The sequence below is a fragment of the Aulostomus chinensis genome, chromosome 1 (genome assembly GCF_037954235.1).
Source record: "Aulostomus chinensis isolate RoL2024-O1b breed Wild chromosome 1, RoL_Achi_v1.0, whole genome shotgun sequence".
Classification (NCBI taxonomy): Eukaryota; Metazoa; Chordata; class Actinopteri; order Syngnathiformes; family Aulostomidae; genus Aulostomus; species Aulostomus chinensis.
This window is the reverse complement of record NC_141320.1, coordinates 60,927,129-60,941,874: the sequence shown is the minus strand read 5'-3', so window position 1 is coordinate 60,941,874 and position 14,746 is coordinate 60,927,129. Positions and strand designations below refer to the sequence as shown.

Sequence of the window (14,746 nt, the reverse complement as noted above, 5' to 3'; positions counted from 1 at the left end):
CCAGAGGCTTCTCAAAAGATGGAATCCTAGTCAGAAGTTGGTCTCGTTGAGACCTCTTGCGTTCCCCAGAATGTGTTGTTTCCCAGAAAGAAAGGCTCCTCACATTCTCAGGGAGTGGGAGACATGGCAGACCAGGGGAAGGGAACTCAAAGGGGGCTGCAAATCCTAAGTGATTACTTGGGGGGGGGGGGGGGGGGACAAATACAACTTGAGATAGAAACGTCATTGCCGAACGGCTGCAAAGAAAAAAAGGGGGGGAGAAAACCCCAGCTCCTGAAAGGGAAGAGGAGGTGGACAGTATCAGAGGGGAAAAAACTGTGGGAAATTCACACACCACACAGGGGGGATGGTTTCTCTGGAAAAGCTGGATCTCAGGAATTTATAGACCCTTCCAAAACCTGAACCTGAGACACCTGTTTCTCACTCGGGGTCCTCAGTCTTACGGGTGCCCATCACACAAAAGAAACACACTTCAGTGTGAAAAGAAACATTTATTTTTTTGACCTTCCCATAGATTTATCTCAGACAATAGTGAGGCAAGCACTCGTTTCCTGTTTTCCATAAAAATGTCCAAAGAGACGGAACACACAATGACATGGTCATAATGTTCGAATGGAAACATTAAATTAAGCAATATACCCATATCAGATACAACGACAAACAGTTCAATGTATTGCCAAGGAACCACAGAACTAAACCATAAAGTGTTATTTATCCTTTGACATTTGCGTGGAATACCTTTTAAAGTGTACCAGAGACAAAAAAAACCAAAAACAAAAACCATTGAGAAATACAAATATTTCTATTTACACTGAGGAGCTCCAATACGCCTCTGTCGAACATATTTATGTAACAATGAATTGCCTCCCCTCCTGGTGGTTTTATAGGATTTTTTTTCTTCCATCAGGAGATTGTACTTTTATCCTGTTTAGTAGCACATCCTTTGCTCGGTTTCCATTCAAGTTTTTCCGCAATTAATCGATCATTTTCTCATAAACTGGTTGGAAATGCAAATCTTAGACTATATTTACCAGCGTAACCACATTGAGCAGTTCCCACTTTTTGTGTCCCTTTTTTAAAATGCATAATGATGATGTCAAATCCAAATCGTTTCTTCAAATTGGGCCGACCCCCCAGGTATTAAGTGGACAAACCCTCAAGGTAATTCTCCAGTGAAGAGTGAGGTACGTCTTAACGTCGTGCAACAAATCTGAGGACGGCTCTTTGTGTCCGGCTGTGTGGCCTCACTGAAGTGAAGGAAACTTGCATTTGCTACGAGATTGACTTCTATTCTTTGTAAACAATATCGATTAAATAAGACCTCAGTGTGAAAAGGACGTGGAATTCTTTGAAAACAAGAGACGCAAGCAAATTAAGTCCCTAGGACAACGTGGGGCTACAACTGCAATAAAACTCACGTTATGTGTCACACAAAATCAAAAGGAAAAAACTGACTGCCACAAAGGAAATGAACACAAGAAGTCGGACAAAAACTTCCCCAATATAAATGCATGTTAATTGCACCAAAATGAATAAAGATACTTAAGCGTTTTCTACAAAATAATTATGTGCAAAAAAAGAAGGGTGTCATCTACGTAGAGGGGAACTCTGCAGTTAAAACTTCTCAAATGCTATTTCCTCTTTTTAAAAATACATTTTCAACCTAGAGAACATTAGAGACATCTGAATAAACAGCAATGGCTACTTTGGTTCCTTTTTAAAAAGGGGGGGAAATGTGTGAATTATGTCTAGTATCCTTCCATAAGCTGTAGGGTATGTGTGTTATAGCATATTAAAGTGTATGAGCAGCTCACTGTCCGGGATTTTCAAAGTGCTCTATGTTATTAGTTTATTTCTGGCTTATTTCCTTGTTGCCATAGTACAAATATTCCCATCAAAGCCCAAAGTGCCTTCAAGTACGACTTTCTGGTCCTTTAGTCTTGTGTCCTGTGTCCCTAATTATCCAGGAGTCAAAAAAAACAACATAAATCACATTAGCTTTTGAAACTATGAGCCTTCGTACACGCTCATGTTTAAGAGTTGGCTGTGTACCAAAGTAAACCCAATTCAAAAGAAGAAAATGTTAGAGGTTTTAGAAAGACTGCTACTTAGGGAGACAGTCCTTAGTCTCATTAATTTCTCACTGCCTCTGGGTCGCTAAGTGCACAGGACCAGAATTAAATTTGGACAAATAGAGCAGATCAGTATGAATTAAAGACGATGGCTAAGTTCAGCTTCAATATAATTAAGACCAGTTTATGCTGATTCATTCTGCTGCATTCAGTCTTGAGGTTCCAGTCCCTCTAGATGGTCCGGGATGGGTAGACCGGTGAGAATTGTTAGACACTTATTCCACACGTTGAACACAGGACACACAGGTTGGACGAAGGAGACGTGAAACGTGTGCAGGTGCTGGGATCCCACGGCGTCGTAGAAGGTCAGGTAACCGGCGTCGTAGTCTAACAAGACCCCGACGCGCCGCAGGTGGGGTGAAGGCTCGATGGCCAGCTCCTTGCTGTTGTGGCGGACCACCCAGGAGTTGTTGCAGCGGCAGAGCACCCAAGAGGCCGAGTTCTTTCCGATCCACTCGTGCTTGGGAGCTGACTTATATGCTATCCCTACGGCGTACCTGAGGAAGAGTGCGGAATTTTGTCGATTTTTAATATTTCAAAAACATCCCTGACACGTTCTTGAGAATTAGTTTCTCACCATGTGCTCCCTCCAATCAGAGCCTCCCAGTAGTGTCGCCCGCTATCGATGTAAACGTTCCCCACCACACCGTAGCTGCTCTGGCTGGAGAACCGATCCTGACTGTGTCCCTTTTTGGACGTGGTTTCATCCCGTTCCACTGTCAGGTTATCGTGGGAGACTTTCAGCTTCTTGTGAGCAGATTTGGGGTCCAGCTTGAACGGCTGGCCTGGTCGTTGAGAAGGGACACTTTAATATACAAAGCCAGCATCGTTACGGGACAGCCTATTTATTTTCTGTTAATTTCGTATTTGCAGATGAGGGGGGAAAAAAAGAAGTTAAAATAATGAAGCTACATCTGCGTGCGTGTGTGGACATTAATTTTCGTAATTGTCTTACTGTTGGTCTTCAGAGTCCCCGGTTCACTGCTTCTACTTCCCGCTTGGTTAATAGCCTTGACAACAAAGATATACTTGGTTCCACTCTGCAGACCGTGAACTGTGTAGTGGTTCTGCTTGATGTTGGGAACAATCATCCAGCTCTCCAATGAGTTACACAAACCTGGGGGGAGGAGAATGTTTCAGAAAAGATGGACGAAGGATTCAAGTTTAGGAAAAAAAGTGTGCACCCAAAAACACACTTTAAAACAGAGTGAGAACCGTCCTTTTACACAATGACAGTGCAGGTGAAAGGGTGCAAGAGCCAGCCATTCACACCCTGTGGACTTCACAGCTTTCATAGGCTCCTTCCGTGTGTGTGTGTGTGCGTGTGTGTGTGTGTGTGTGTGTTCACCACCTCTGAAGGCTAAATGCAGGCCACTTAATCTTTTCCTTTCGAGGCCGTCTTGCAGAATATAGTTCGATTTTCCTTCCTGGTCTCTGCTGTGCGTTTGCTTTCATGCAGGAAGTTCCAGTCTGCTTTTTGTCGGCCACCCAGAAACCGTACCGCCAAGAATAACTGTCCAGATTCCATAATGAGCGCCCTCCATTCTTACATTCAAATATTACAATGTCACATGAACATTTATCGGCCTTCCCTCTTTGTGGTGACATCGGCTGCTTTGAGCCAGAAGCAAAACACATTAACTTGATTTATAACACTTGAAGAGCAACATTGGAACGTTCTTTGTTGTACTTGTTAAATAAAAGAAATCAAGTTTCATTCAGTCTCCGTGCGTGAGTGCAGGTTAAAGACAAATATTAAGCAAACACTGGAAAACAGCAAGGAAGCGTGACCACTAACCCGTTTGGATACCGTTCCAAAAATAATCTCGACTGGGCAAAGAAACGCCGGAAAATAAACGCAGATATTTAGTGTATGGAGTATATGGAGTTACTCCCAGTTGGACAAGTTGAATTGTTCATCGCCGGCTGGTGTCGGCCATGTTGCGCACTGCTCGGAGGCCAAGAGGAACTTTGCAGACGGTGAAATCCCCTCAAAAGCCAAAGTTTTTTGTTTTTGTTTTTTTACGTCTTCAATCTTATTTCACCAATACAGTCTTTTTTCCAAAGGCAAAAACCACCTCATCCATGAGGCGTACTGTGTTTCCAGGGCACTACAGCTGGAACGCTTTGTCCGGAGGGGGAAATTCTGTTGCGTGACTTCAATGCCAACTGCAACACCTGACATAATCAGATGTGAAAACAGGAGGAGGCAAAACGCGCCGCATATTTGGGAGCAGACGGATGTGAAAGAAAGAGAGGAAAGAAAGAGAAAAAAAAGGGGGGGGGAATAAAGAGTCGCATTAGTTTAATGGCTGCGGCGGGAGGGCTTTAAACCGATGTGACACGGGGAGAAGGCGGTGACGAAGGTGTTACCTCGCAAAGATTTGAACTCTTTGCATACAGAGTGAAGAAATGAAGCAGAAAAGAATGAGGGGAGGGGGAGTTTAAGAGAAAAGAAGGATGCTGGCAATGTTTGAATCGAGTAAAAAAGCGGTTTTGATTGAAAAGGGAGCAGGGAGGAGAGCTCGTCTTTAGATGCCATGACCCCATTTCCTTCCTTGTAGTTTTTGCTCACTCACTCGTGGTTCGTGTGTGCGTGTGTGTGTGTGTGTGTGTGTGTGTCGGCTGCACTGTGCCTGCAGTTGTTCTACCAGGCATTGTGTCACTATCTGGGACACATTTTACAGCTGTCATCTCTCCTGGTACGACGTCTCACCGCTGGTGGCGTGTAAAGACATAAAAACCACTGTATATCTCCAGCAGGAGTCTCAACACTTGCGTGCAGTCGTCGTCATCATCATCCGCTGCCTCGAGCTGTCAAAGCAGATCTCATCCTTCACATGCTGCGCTCTTAAGGGCCTGTGGGCTCATTTCAAGAGGCCTCATTCCCAGGTTCAGCTCCCAACTGTTGGGCCAATCATTCCAAAGAGTCTGAGCGTCGGCTCTGCTTAGGTTTAGGCAAAAAAAACACCAAAAAAAAAACAAACACGAAAGAGGTAGAGGAAACATTTTGGCTTGGTTGTCACGGTTACGGATTACTTCGTTACTCACATCCCCGTCTCCTGATTACATTTTGAGTATTTCTTTTGATTCAGGGTGTGTGGCTGTCAGTGTTTATATCAGGAACCTTTGGTTGCTTGGATTTCTCTGCCTCTTACTGGCAGGTGTTTTGAATTCAGCGCTGTTACAAACGTTTGTTTTCATCCTTGATGACAACTGTCGACGTTCTGGTGTTGGTTGGCAAAAGATGTTGATGTTTGAGTTTCGGTTGTCAAGAACCGTCTTTCTTTGTGTTGTTGAAAACCGTTGATGTTTTAGTTGATGAAAACACTGTGGGGGGGGGGGCAGGTGATTTTATTGAGTTCATGTCTTTTGATGAAAACGTATTTGATTTGTTTCTCTGCGAATCAACTAAAAGCAACACCGTTTTCCTCGTGATCTTTTTTAGAATTCTCTTTTTTATGAAAATCCTCAGCGGACGCTCGGGTTTTATTGATAACTGACAATGTTTTGAATCATAATCATCTCTATTTTCAGTTTCAAATAATTGCATGTAATTTTTTTTCTAATTAGTGTGATGTCATACAAGAAGGCTAAGAAAACATAATGACCTAAAAAGGGGGGGGGGGGGACTCAAAAAAAAGAGAGAAAATGAGGGTCTTTAGTTATGAGGTTCTTTTCCATCCATCTTAATCCCCTTATCCTGTTTCAGAGTCGGGGGGGGGGGGCTGGACCTGTCCCAGCTGTAACTGTTCAAGAGGCGGGTTCACCCTAGAGGCGGATTCGGCCCACTCCCTCACACTCGTTTTTACCCTGCTGTCACACATCTCTCATGATGTTACGAGACATTAATATCTCATCTCTAAGATAATAAAAATAAAGGTCCGCCTCCACAATAAATCTGCTCCTCATACGTACTGGCGATGTTGGACTGTCCGGTGAAGATGGCGTACTGGAGCTCGTAGGAAACCACGGTGAATTCATCATCGGACGTCCAGTGGACAGAGATGGTGTCGTAGGACGCCGTGCACAGCTCTTCCCTTATGCACGGCGCGCTCGGTGCTGCAGAGAGGAAAACAAAAAACAAAATGGAGGCGCGTTATTTAACGTCTCCTCCGGAAAACAACCTCAAACCCAGTGAAAGTTTGTTCCAACAAACATTTGTACATTCGAGCCTTATGGCCTCATTACACACAACATTAAAGATGTTCTTTCCACTCCGACGCTTGAATGAGCATTGAAAGCAATAAGGGAGGCATAATAAAATATTCAGCTCACATTAATGCAGCAGTAACAAATATCCCGGCCGTTTTTATTTATTTCTTTATTTTTGAACAAAACAAATGGGACTCTTTGCAGCACGCTTCGGTGAGTCTTTGCTGTTCGACAGTGACGTGGATAAAGAAACAAGCCTGCCTCTCATTGAAAACACAGAAGAGTGAGGTATAAAAATACAAAAGCGCCGCTTAAATTGATTGTAAATCACTTCCCATCTCTTTCTCTGTGTGTCGCTCTCTCTGTCCAGCCTTCTGTCATGAGTGGCTGCACACAGTGGAGTGATTCAGACTGATTCACTTAGCCAAAAGACCCTCAGGCTACACCCCCCCCCCCCCCCACCTCCATTGTGCATCCTGCAGAATAAATACGAACCAGCCATTTTCCTTCACGAGGCCTCGTTCTGCGCTCTCTAATTGACACGTGACATTTGAAGAAACCCCTCGCAAACTGAGACATCAAAAAGTGAAATATAATTAATTTTAGAATTAAAAGGTGGCGGCGGCGGCGGCGGCGGTGGGGGGCGGCATCGTGCACTTCAAAGGAATTAATTTCAAAGAAAAACAAATCTGAATGTAAAACTGTTATAATCATAATTAGTCAGTTTCAAAGTCAGCGAGGACGAAGTAAAGCATCCTTGCGCCTCTTCTGGACAGATTACCTCACGCGCTGAAAGCTTAAAACGCAATTTTTTTTTTTCAGGTTATTGATCACAAATTAATCAGACTTAAATTAAGAATTTAAAGTGTACCAGTGAGGTAATCCAGATTCTCCAGCAGCTTCTTCTCCCGGGTAAAATCCAGGGCGAAGGTATCGAACGTGTCTGTTAGGTGTATCTCAGGGATCAGCACTTGGGTTGATGCAGTCGCCATGGAAACCCTGTTATTAGAAAAGCAACATTGGAATATGTTGAGGTTACACTCGGGAATATGCTCCTCTTGATATCAGAAAGGACAACAGGAAACCAGGAAAAAAGATCTCTTTTGCATCTCCCTAAAACTTGCGGATCAGTGGAACTCCTATTTCGGCTCGATTTTCCTCACAAATCAGTCATCAGAAAGCAGGAAGTGGAGGAGTGGGTGCGGTCTGCCTGACCTCTCGTTGAGGCTCTTGGCTGTCTGCAGGAAGCGAGCGTGGTCGGTCTCTTTCAGCGTCTGATCGGCCTGCGTGATCAGCGCCGAGGACCTCTCGATGCACTGCTTGCAGTTGGAAATCTGCTGGGCGAGTTTACGAAGCCTCTGCGCCTGGATGGGAGGATGCGAAGGGACGTCTGTTAGAGGATTTCAGTTTTGGGATTATTGGCAATCAGAATATACAGGAAATGACCGTAAAACCTTTTGATTTGCAACTGTAGAAATACATTTCTTTTATATCTTTTTCTTGAAAAGATCATCTCTGACACCCAAATCTCAGATCGCATCGCCATCCTCGTGAGTAGATTTAAGGGACAGATTGAGGGCAGTGTGGCAGGACTGAGCTCAACCGGGGAAAAAAATACAAACAAATCCACTGAAATTCGCTTCACTAGAATCCTGTGAAAGTATAAGGAAGAAAATAAGAAACAGAGACAGAAACTTAGCGCTACTGATCATGTAAAATTAAATCTTCCCTGATGCAATCCCCAAATCCTACTACGCATTACACGGCGGGAAAAAAAATCCCTAGAGTGTTCCAAGTCTCATTAGATGCAGCTTTAAAAAAATCATCATGCTCTAAGAGTAGATTCACTTGGCCATATGCTCTGAGGTTCTACTTCTGGCCGCTGCGTCCTATTTTTTTTTTTTTTTTTTCCCAGTGTCGACTTGGAATACGTTGAAGAGTTTTGCATTCCAGGCTGCTGAACAGTACACCGTCTGTTCACCATAAAAGGATCCGGTCAAGTACTTGGAACAAAGTATGGCATTTTCCCCAAAATGAGGTCAGATGGTAGCCTGGAGTGTTTTCAGTGCGTGTTTATGTAGAGATGAATAAATGTGATGACACTAACAATCCAATCATGCTGATTTACACCGTATTCGCGCTGTCGTGAAAGAACAAGGTTGTTAATTTGACTGGAATATGAGATTAGCGGCGCGTCTTTGCCCCTTGATGGTTTCGGCATGCTTTTATTAAGATTTTGCTGTCAGACTTTATTAAAAGTACTAAATACAAGCAAATACAACGGCGTCCCGGCCTCAGAGCGTTGGCCTCACCTTCCCCTCCTTGATCTTACTGCCGATGATCTGCCTCCTCTGCTGGATGATGTCAATCAGAACGTCGCACTCATCCATGAGCTTGCCCTCCTGGCGGGACGCATTCACCTGAGAGACATGAACAAAGAGAGAAAGAAAGAGAGAGAGATGAATGGAGGGCTGCAGGCTGGAGGATACAGAGGGATGTTTATGTTTGGCGGCGCTACATCATGTCTGCTGGGAGGACAGGATGTCATTTTCATCCATCAGTTTGACATTAAGATGTGGTATAGTCGCCTACTTTGCTTCACATTGGCTCGAATGACACAGGAAGCCCTGTGGTTATGAGAGACCAGACGTGAGATCTGCTGAGCAGCAGGGAATGAACCCTGCAAGGACTAAAAAGACGTGTAAAGTGCATGTTTTGTATGAAAAGCAGGATTAAGACCACTGTGCCAGGTAAATAAACCAGGAAAGTAATCCACAAAGAGGTTTAAAAATATCAACTATAAAACTCAGCCTCCCCCTGCCTTCGTCTCTGTCTTGACTCAGCCTCCCTCTGCCTTATTCTCTGTCTTGACTCAGCCTCCCTCTGCCTTATTCTCTGTCTTGACTCAGCCTCCCCTGCCTTATTCTCTGTCTTGACTCAGCCTCCCCCTGCCTTAGTCTCTGGCTTGACTCAGCCTCCCTCTGTCTTATTCTCTGTCTTGACTCAGCCTCCCCCAGCCTTCATCTCTAGCTTGACTCAGCCTCCCCCTGCCTTTGTCTCTGTCTTGACTCAGCCTCCCCTGCCTTAGTCTCTGTCTTGACTCAGTTCCACCCTGCCTTAGTCTCTGTCTTGACTCAGTTCCACCCTGCCTTAATCTCTGGCTTGACTCAGCCTCCCCCTGCCTTAGTCTCTGTCTTGACTCAGCCTCCCCCTGCCTTAGTCTCTGTCTTGACTCAGCCTCCCCCTGCCTTAGTCTCTGTCTTGACTCAGCCTCCCCTGCCTTATTCTCTGTCTTGACTCAGCCTCCCCCTGCCTTAGTCTCTGGCTTGACTCAGCCTCCCCCTGCCTTAGTCTCTGGCTTGACTCAGCCTCCCCCTGCCTTAGTCTCTGTCTTGACTCAGCCTCCCCCTGCCTTAGTCTCTGGCTTGACTCAGCCTCCCCCTGCCTTAGTCTCCGTCTTGACTCAGCCTCCCCCTGCCTTAGTCTCTGGCTTGACTCAGCCTCCCCCTGCCTTAGTCTCTGTCTTGACTCAGCCTCCCCCTGCCTTAGTCTCTGTCTTGACTCAGCCTCCCCCTGCCTTAGTCTCTGTCTTGACTCATTTCCACCCTGCCTTAGTCTCTGTCTTGACTCAGCCTCCCCCTGCCTTAGTCTCTGTCTTGACTCAGCCTCCCCCTGCCTTAGTCTCTGTCTTGACTCAGTTCCACCCTGCCTTAATCTCTGTCTTGACTCAGCCTCCCCCTGCCTTAGTCTCTGTCTTGACTCAGTTCCACCCTGCCTTAATCTCTGTCTTGACTCAGCCTCCCCCTGCCTTAGTCTCTGTCTTGACTCAGCCTCCCCCTGCCTTAGTCTCTGTCTTGACTCAGTTCCACCCTGCCTTAATCTCTGTCTTGACTCAGCCTCCCCCTGCCTTAGTCTCTGTCTTGACTCATTTCCACCCTGCCTTGGTCTCTGTCTTGACTCAGCCTCCTCCTGCCTTAGTCTCTGTCTTGACTCATTTCCACCCTGCCTTGGTCTCTGTCTTGACTCAGCCTCCTCCTGCCTGAGTCTCTGTCTTGACTCATTTCCACCCTGCCTTGGTCTCTGTCTTGACTCAGCCTCCTCCTGCCTTAGTCTCTGTCTTGACTCATTCCCACCCTGCCTCAGTCTCTGGCTTGGCTTATCATGCCATCAGCATCTGAGTTGATTGCTGTATTCACACAGGCCAAAGCAAAAAGCAACAATCGAGTAAACGAGTTTGATTCAGACAGACTGAACAAGATGGGTGTGAAAACGTCTTCAGTCTTGGCCTCGACATGGCCTTGCACTGCCGTGGCCTTGACCTCTCAAAGTCATGAGTATTGGTGCTGGTGTAGTGACACAATCAGAGCACTAGGTGGCAGCAGGGCTTCTTTGCTGCTGAAACGGAGTGAATTCCTAACCAACAGCATCAGTTCGACAGCTTAATTGCTTCCTCCCAAAACTCCACTTCTGCTGCAGGTGCTAACATGATGTGTCACTCCTCACGGGGGGGGGGGGAGGCACTTCCTGGTGGGCTTGCCAGCACATTTTGAAAGTGTTTTCTTGCTGCGACAAAGTGGCAGAATGAAAGGGAGTGTCAGTTATTCACACACTCCTTTCCTTTTTTCATACACAAACAAGCTGACGAGCGGTTTGATACCGACATCAGAGGACAGGACTTCCCCAATACCATGGATATCCTTTGCTTAAAGTGCATTTATGTGAATGTCTGCAGGATAATGACGCAAACAGATGGATGCTTCGCTTATGGAGAAGCTGTAGCGACGCCGTTTGTCTTCTCAGTGCGGCTAATTGGTTTCTCTAACATCACTGTGACAGCTCCGCATGGATGCCATCGTCTGTGCTATTTTGTACGCCGATTACATGGATCTCAACGTGATGGTTTGAATTCTGCAAGCTGCCAGAAAAGACCTTACACAATTTACTGGCCAAGAAACATACATTTGCCTCACAAATACATGAATATTAAAGTATATGTGTATTTTTATACACTTACATCAAAACACTCAACTTGTCAACACTTCAAATTACTGTACACTCATACATTTTGATGCTGATATTATTATATATATGTATATCTGTAAAAGGCAAATCACAAAGAAGGCGTGGATATGTGACGGTACAACAGTGTATGAACATTGGTTTTATTTGATTATTTTCATTTTTTAAAATATTTTTCTTAAAGTGGAGGTGTGGCAGAGATGGTTTCCACCATCATTTTTTTCTTAATAAACTGTCATGGCTCATATGACTCACAATGACCTTCTGTCGTATTGCTCATCTCTCTGGAACAACCGCCAACAGGCTTTCATGGAGAGGATGTCTCACACACACACACACACACAAATCAAAACATCCTACAGCCCACATTACACATTAAAGATGTAGAGCTTCTAATGACTCGTCGGAGCACATGCCAGATTGAATCTTGGGATTTTAAGCACTACATTCCCTTAAACACACACACACACACACACACGAGTCTGAAGGAAACTTTCCAAAACTTCTGTGAACGCTTTGAATCCTTCGAATGATTCTGTTCAAATGAACTCGTAGTTACATGCAGAGATGAGCACTCCTACACCAGCTGTACCCAAGTTAAAAAGGCGGCGCAGTTCCTAGACGTGATGATGAATCAGTTTTGAAGTATCCGTGTTATCTCATCCAACATCTGGAGCCTCGAAGATGTCGGCAAATCTCAGCAGCCATCTCCAGAGAGGCTTTTGGAAATGGATTAATGTGACGTGAAATATTCTGAGAGCTGCCTGCCTCTTTCATGTGGCATGTGAACTTCTAACAGCCTTCTCTTTACACGTTTATTTTGAGGTCACAATCAAGTTCCATCACTGTTTTCGCGCAGCATGACCCTTCTCGCCTCGTGACAACTTGCTATCACCGGACAGCTATTTTTAGGCGAAAATTCAACTTGCAACCGTAATGCAAAAAGAGGACCACAAAAAGAAAACAAAAATAGGTCAAGCAAGTCTTGCCTTTCGCATCATTTATTCATTTCTTGTGTGATGGTGAAAAGTTTTATTTTAAAAAATTCCTGCATCATCAGCATGGAAAACATCCCTGCGTGATGTAGACATACTGAAAAATGCATAAAACACGACGACAACAACCCAAACTGCATCTTTCCTTTCTTCTTTTTCCGTGTAGTTTGTGAAGGCCACGTCAGGCTGTTCTCCATTAATTCTACATTAAGACGTAGCTGCCTCCTCTAAAGCCTGTGGCACTGCTTTAGTTAAAAGCTTCTTAGCGGGGCAGCATAATATGAACAGGCAGGCTTAGCACAGACGAGAGCTAAACACACACATTATTCTAATCACAAAAGACACAAAACCTCTAATTGCAACACAACGGCTGCTATTGTTCTTGCTTCTTTCTGTGCACGCGCACACACACACACACACACAAAATTGAAAATATCCGGTTTTACAAGCGTGGAGAATTGACTGATGTTGTTGTGACAGGAGTGGCAGATCTAATATTCTCATCACAGACAACAAAAAAACATACATGTTCATCGTCAGGTACTAAATTTCCTTTCTTTTTTGACCGTGAAGTGTCGGAAAGTTGCAGCAGCTAATGCTAGCATTGCATATGCTCTTTTTTTTAATGATAGTTCAATTCTAGATTTGCTTATTTACCGCTAAGACAAACAAACACAATGAGTTAATGGTATTTTTCACCGCGTGCAGCTAGCAGACTGTTGGTTTAGCTGCTATGCTAAGCTAAATGATCCATATCTCAATGTGAGGTCATTATCTGAGCCACACATGAGGCTCTGTTTTAGAAAAACAAATGCGTTTTTATTCAAATCATCCATCAGTTAATTGGAAGTATTGATTTAAATCTACAATCACGAGACAAAATAAGCGGATAATGAGAAATTGCTTGAGCGTAGATCCAAACATGAAGAGGGGAGGTTCTGGTGGAGCATCCCAACATCTCTGGGTGACTCACCTCGACGTGCTGACAAGTCTGGATCAGTTTCCCCATCAGTGACTCCAGCTCGTTGTTCCTCTTGATCAAATTACTCAGGTTGGAATCCAGGGCTTGCTGTAGCAAACACACAGCAAAATATATATATTTTTTTTAAAAAGAGCAGAGTAAGAGAGGATTGATGAAGATTAAAAAAAAAAAGGAGGGGGGGGGTGCAACAACGACCAAAGCAGCAGCTTTTTAGAGAGTCAAAGTTTGAAGCAATGTTTAGTTTTCTGTCTCTTTTCTTGTTTGTTTTTTTTCCATTTCCTGTCCACGTACCTCTGAGTGCGGGTGATACCCTTCATCCCTGTACTGCCTCCTCATCCTGCCCCGTCCAAGCCTCCGACCGACAGTCCTACACTAGCAGAGGATGTGACTGGGACATCCACTCCACTGAGTACCAAGCCATGCGCAAACCCAGCCAGGCAGCAAATTAGGCATCAAAAGCCCCCCCGCCCCCACCCTCAACCTCCAACCTCCTATGAGAGCGTGCAACGCTCTCGGCTAGCGAACCGGCAAACAGGTGACAGTACGTCAAGGCTGTCCCATAGCACTCCTCCTCCTCCTCTCATCCCTTCCGTCTTCTGCTGCTTTTCATCCATCTTAGCCTTTCCTTCCAATTCCGTCACGTATTTGCCAAACGGTGCACGCTTAAGCTTCTCCGATGCTACGTCTCCTCCAGATTAATCTGAGCTCAGCTTCGACGAATCCGGAGATTTCCCTGCACGCCTCATCACTGCAGCAGAACTTTACCAATTAGCTTAATGTGCAAAATTAGGAGCTAATTCACTTAACCTTTAGCAAGAGAGCAAACACAGCGGGATCTGATGTGTTTACTCAATATTCCTCTTGCCTATTTTTAATCCGCAGCATAACAGTAAACACCAAAGATGCTAGGATTTGTGTGTGTGTGTGTGTGTGTGTGCTGTAGTGCCACAAGGGTGGGGTGAGGGCTTAATGGATGGCCTTAATACGGCGCTGACACACAAAAGCAGCATAAAGGTCGGCTCTGAAAGAAGTATGAGGCCGCCGTCACACTATTCAGAGAGATCAAAATAAACGAGAGGATGGCGATGGACGACAGCCGCAAGTCTGGATCACGGCCTGCAAAACAACCCACGCGAGGGGGGAAATGTGGACGCGTGTCTGCATGCGACCGTCGTGCAAACACGTATGTTCGAACCAGCGGGAGACGGAAACGAGCCGCAGCCAAATGTTCAATCATCAGATATTTCGGGACATGTAGTTTTCAGTCAATGTCGTTTTTCTACGACATCGCCACCTCTTCAAACCCAAAAATGAAGAAGATAAAACTCTTTCCTTGCGTGTTTCACAAAGTAGAAAATAAGACGAAGGCATCTTCAAATATCCTTGCAAACTTTTTTCCTTCTGTTCCAAAATCCCTCAAAATACACTGAAGGGGTAGATTTTTTTTTTTTTGTCCTCGCAGA

At 44.9% G+C, this 14,746-nt stretch overlaps 1 protein-coding gene across 3 annotated transcripts in view; it reads right to left on the bottom strand.

The window, feature by feature from the left end:
- Positions 1–476: 476 nt before the first annotated feature.
- The window catches only part of LOC147272617 (E3 ubiquitin-protein ligase Midline-1-like), a 55,930-nt gene continuing 41,660 nt past the window's right edge, over positions 477–14,746 (bottom strand). For all 3 annotated transcript variants that reach the window (XM_086198421.1, XM_086198411.1, XM_086198401.1), the window contains exons 3-10: positions 13,275–13,370; positions 8,600–8,707; positions 7,503–7,651; positions 7,159–7,286; positions 6,051–6,194; positions 3,088–3,249; positions 2,710–2,917; positions 477–2,629 (exon numbers count right to left, since the gene is read on the bottom strand). In XM_086198421.1, the coding sequence (XP_086054547.1) occupies positions 2,281–2,629; positions 2,710–2,917; positions 3,088–3,249; positions 6,051–6,194; positions 7,159–7,286; positions 7,503–7,651; positions 8,600–8,707; positions 13,275–13,370 (1,344 nt within the window). In that variant the 3' untranslated portion in view covers positions 477–2,280. The remainder of the gene's footprint in view (positions 2,630–2,709; positions 2,918–3,087; positions 3,250–6,050; positions 6,195–7,158; positions 7,287–7,502; positions 7,652–8,599; positions 8,708–13,274; positions 13,371–14,746) is intronic.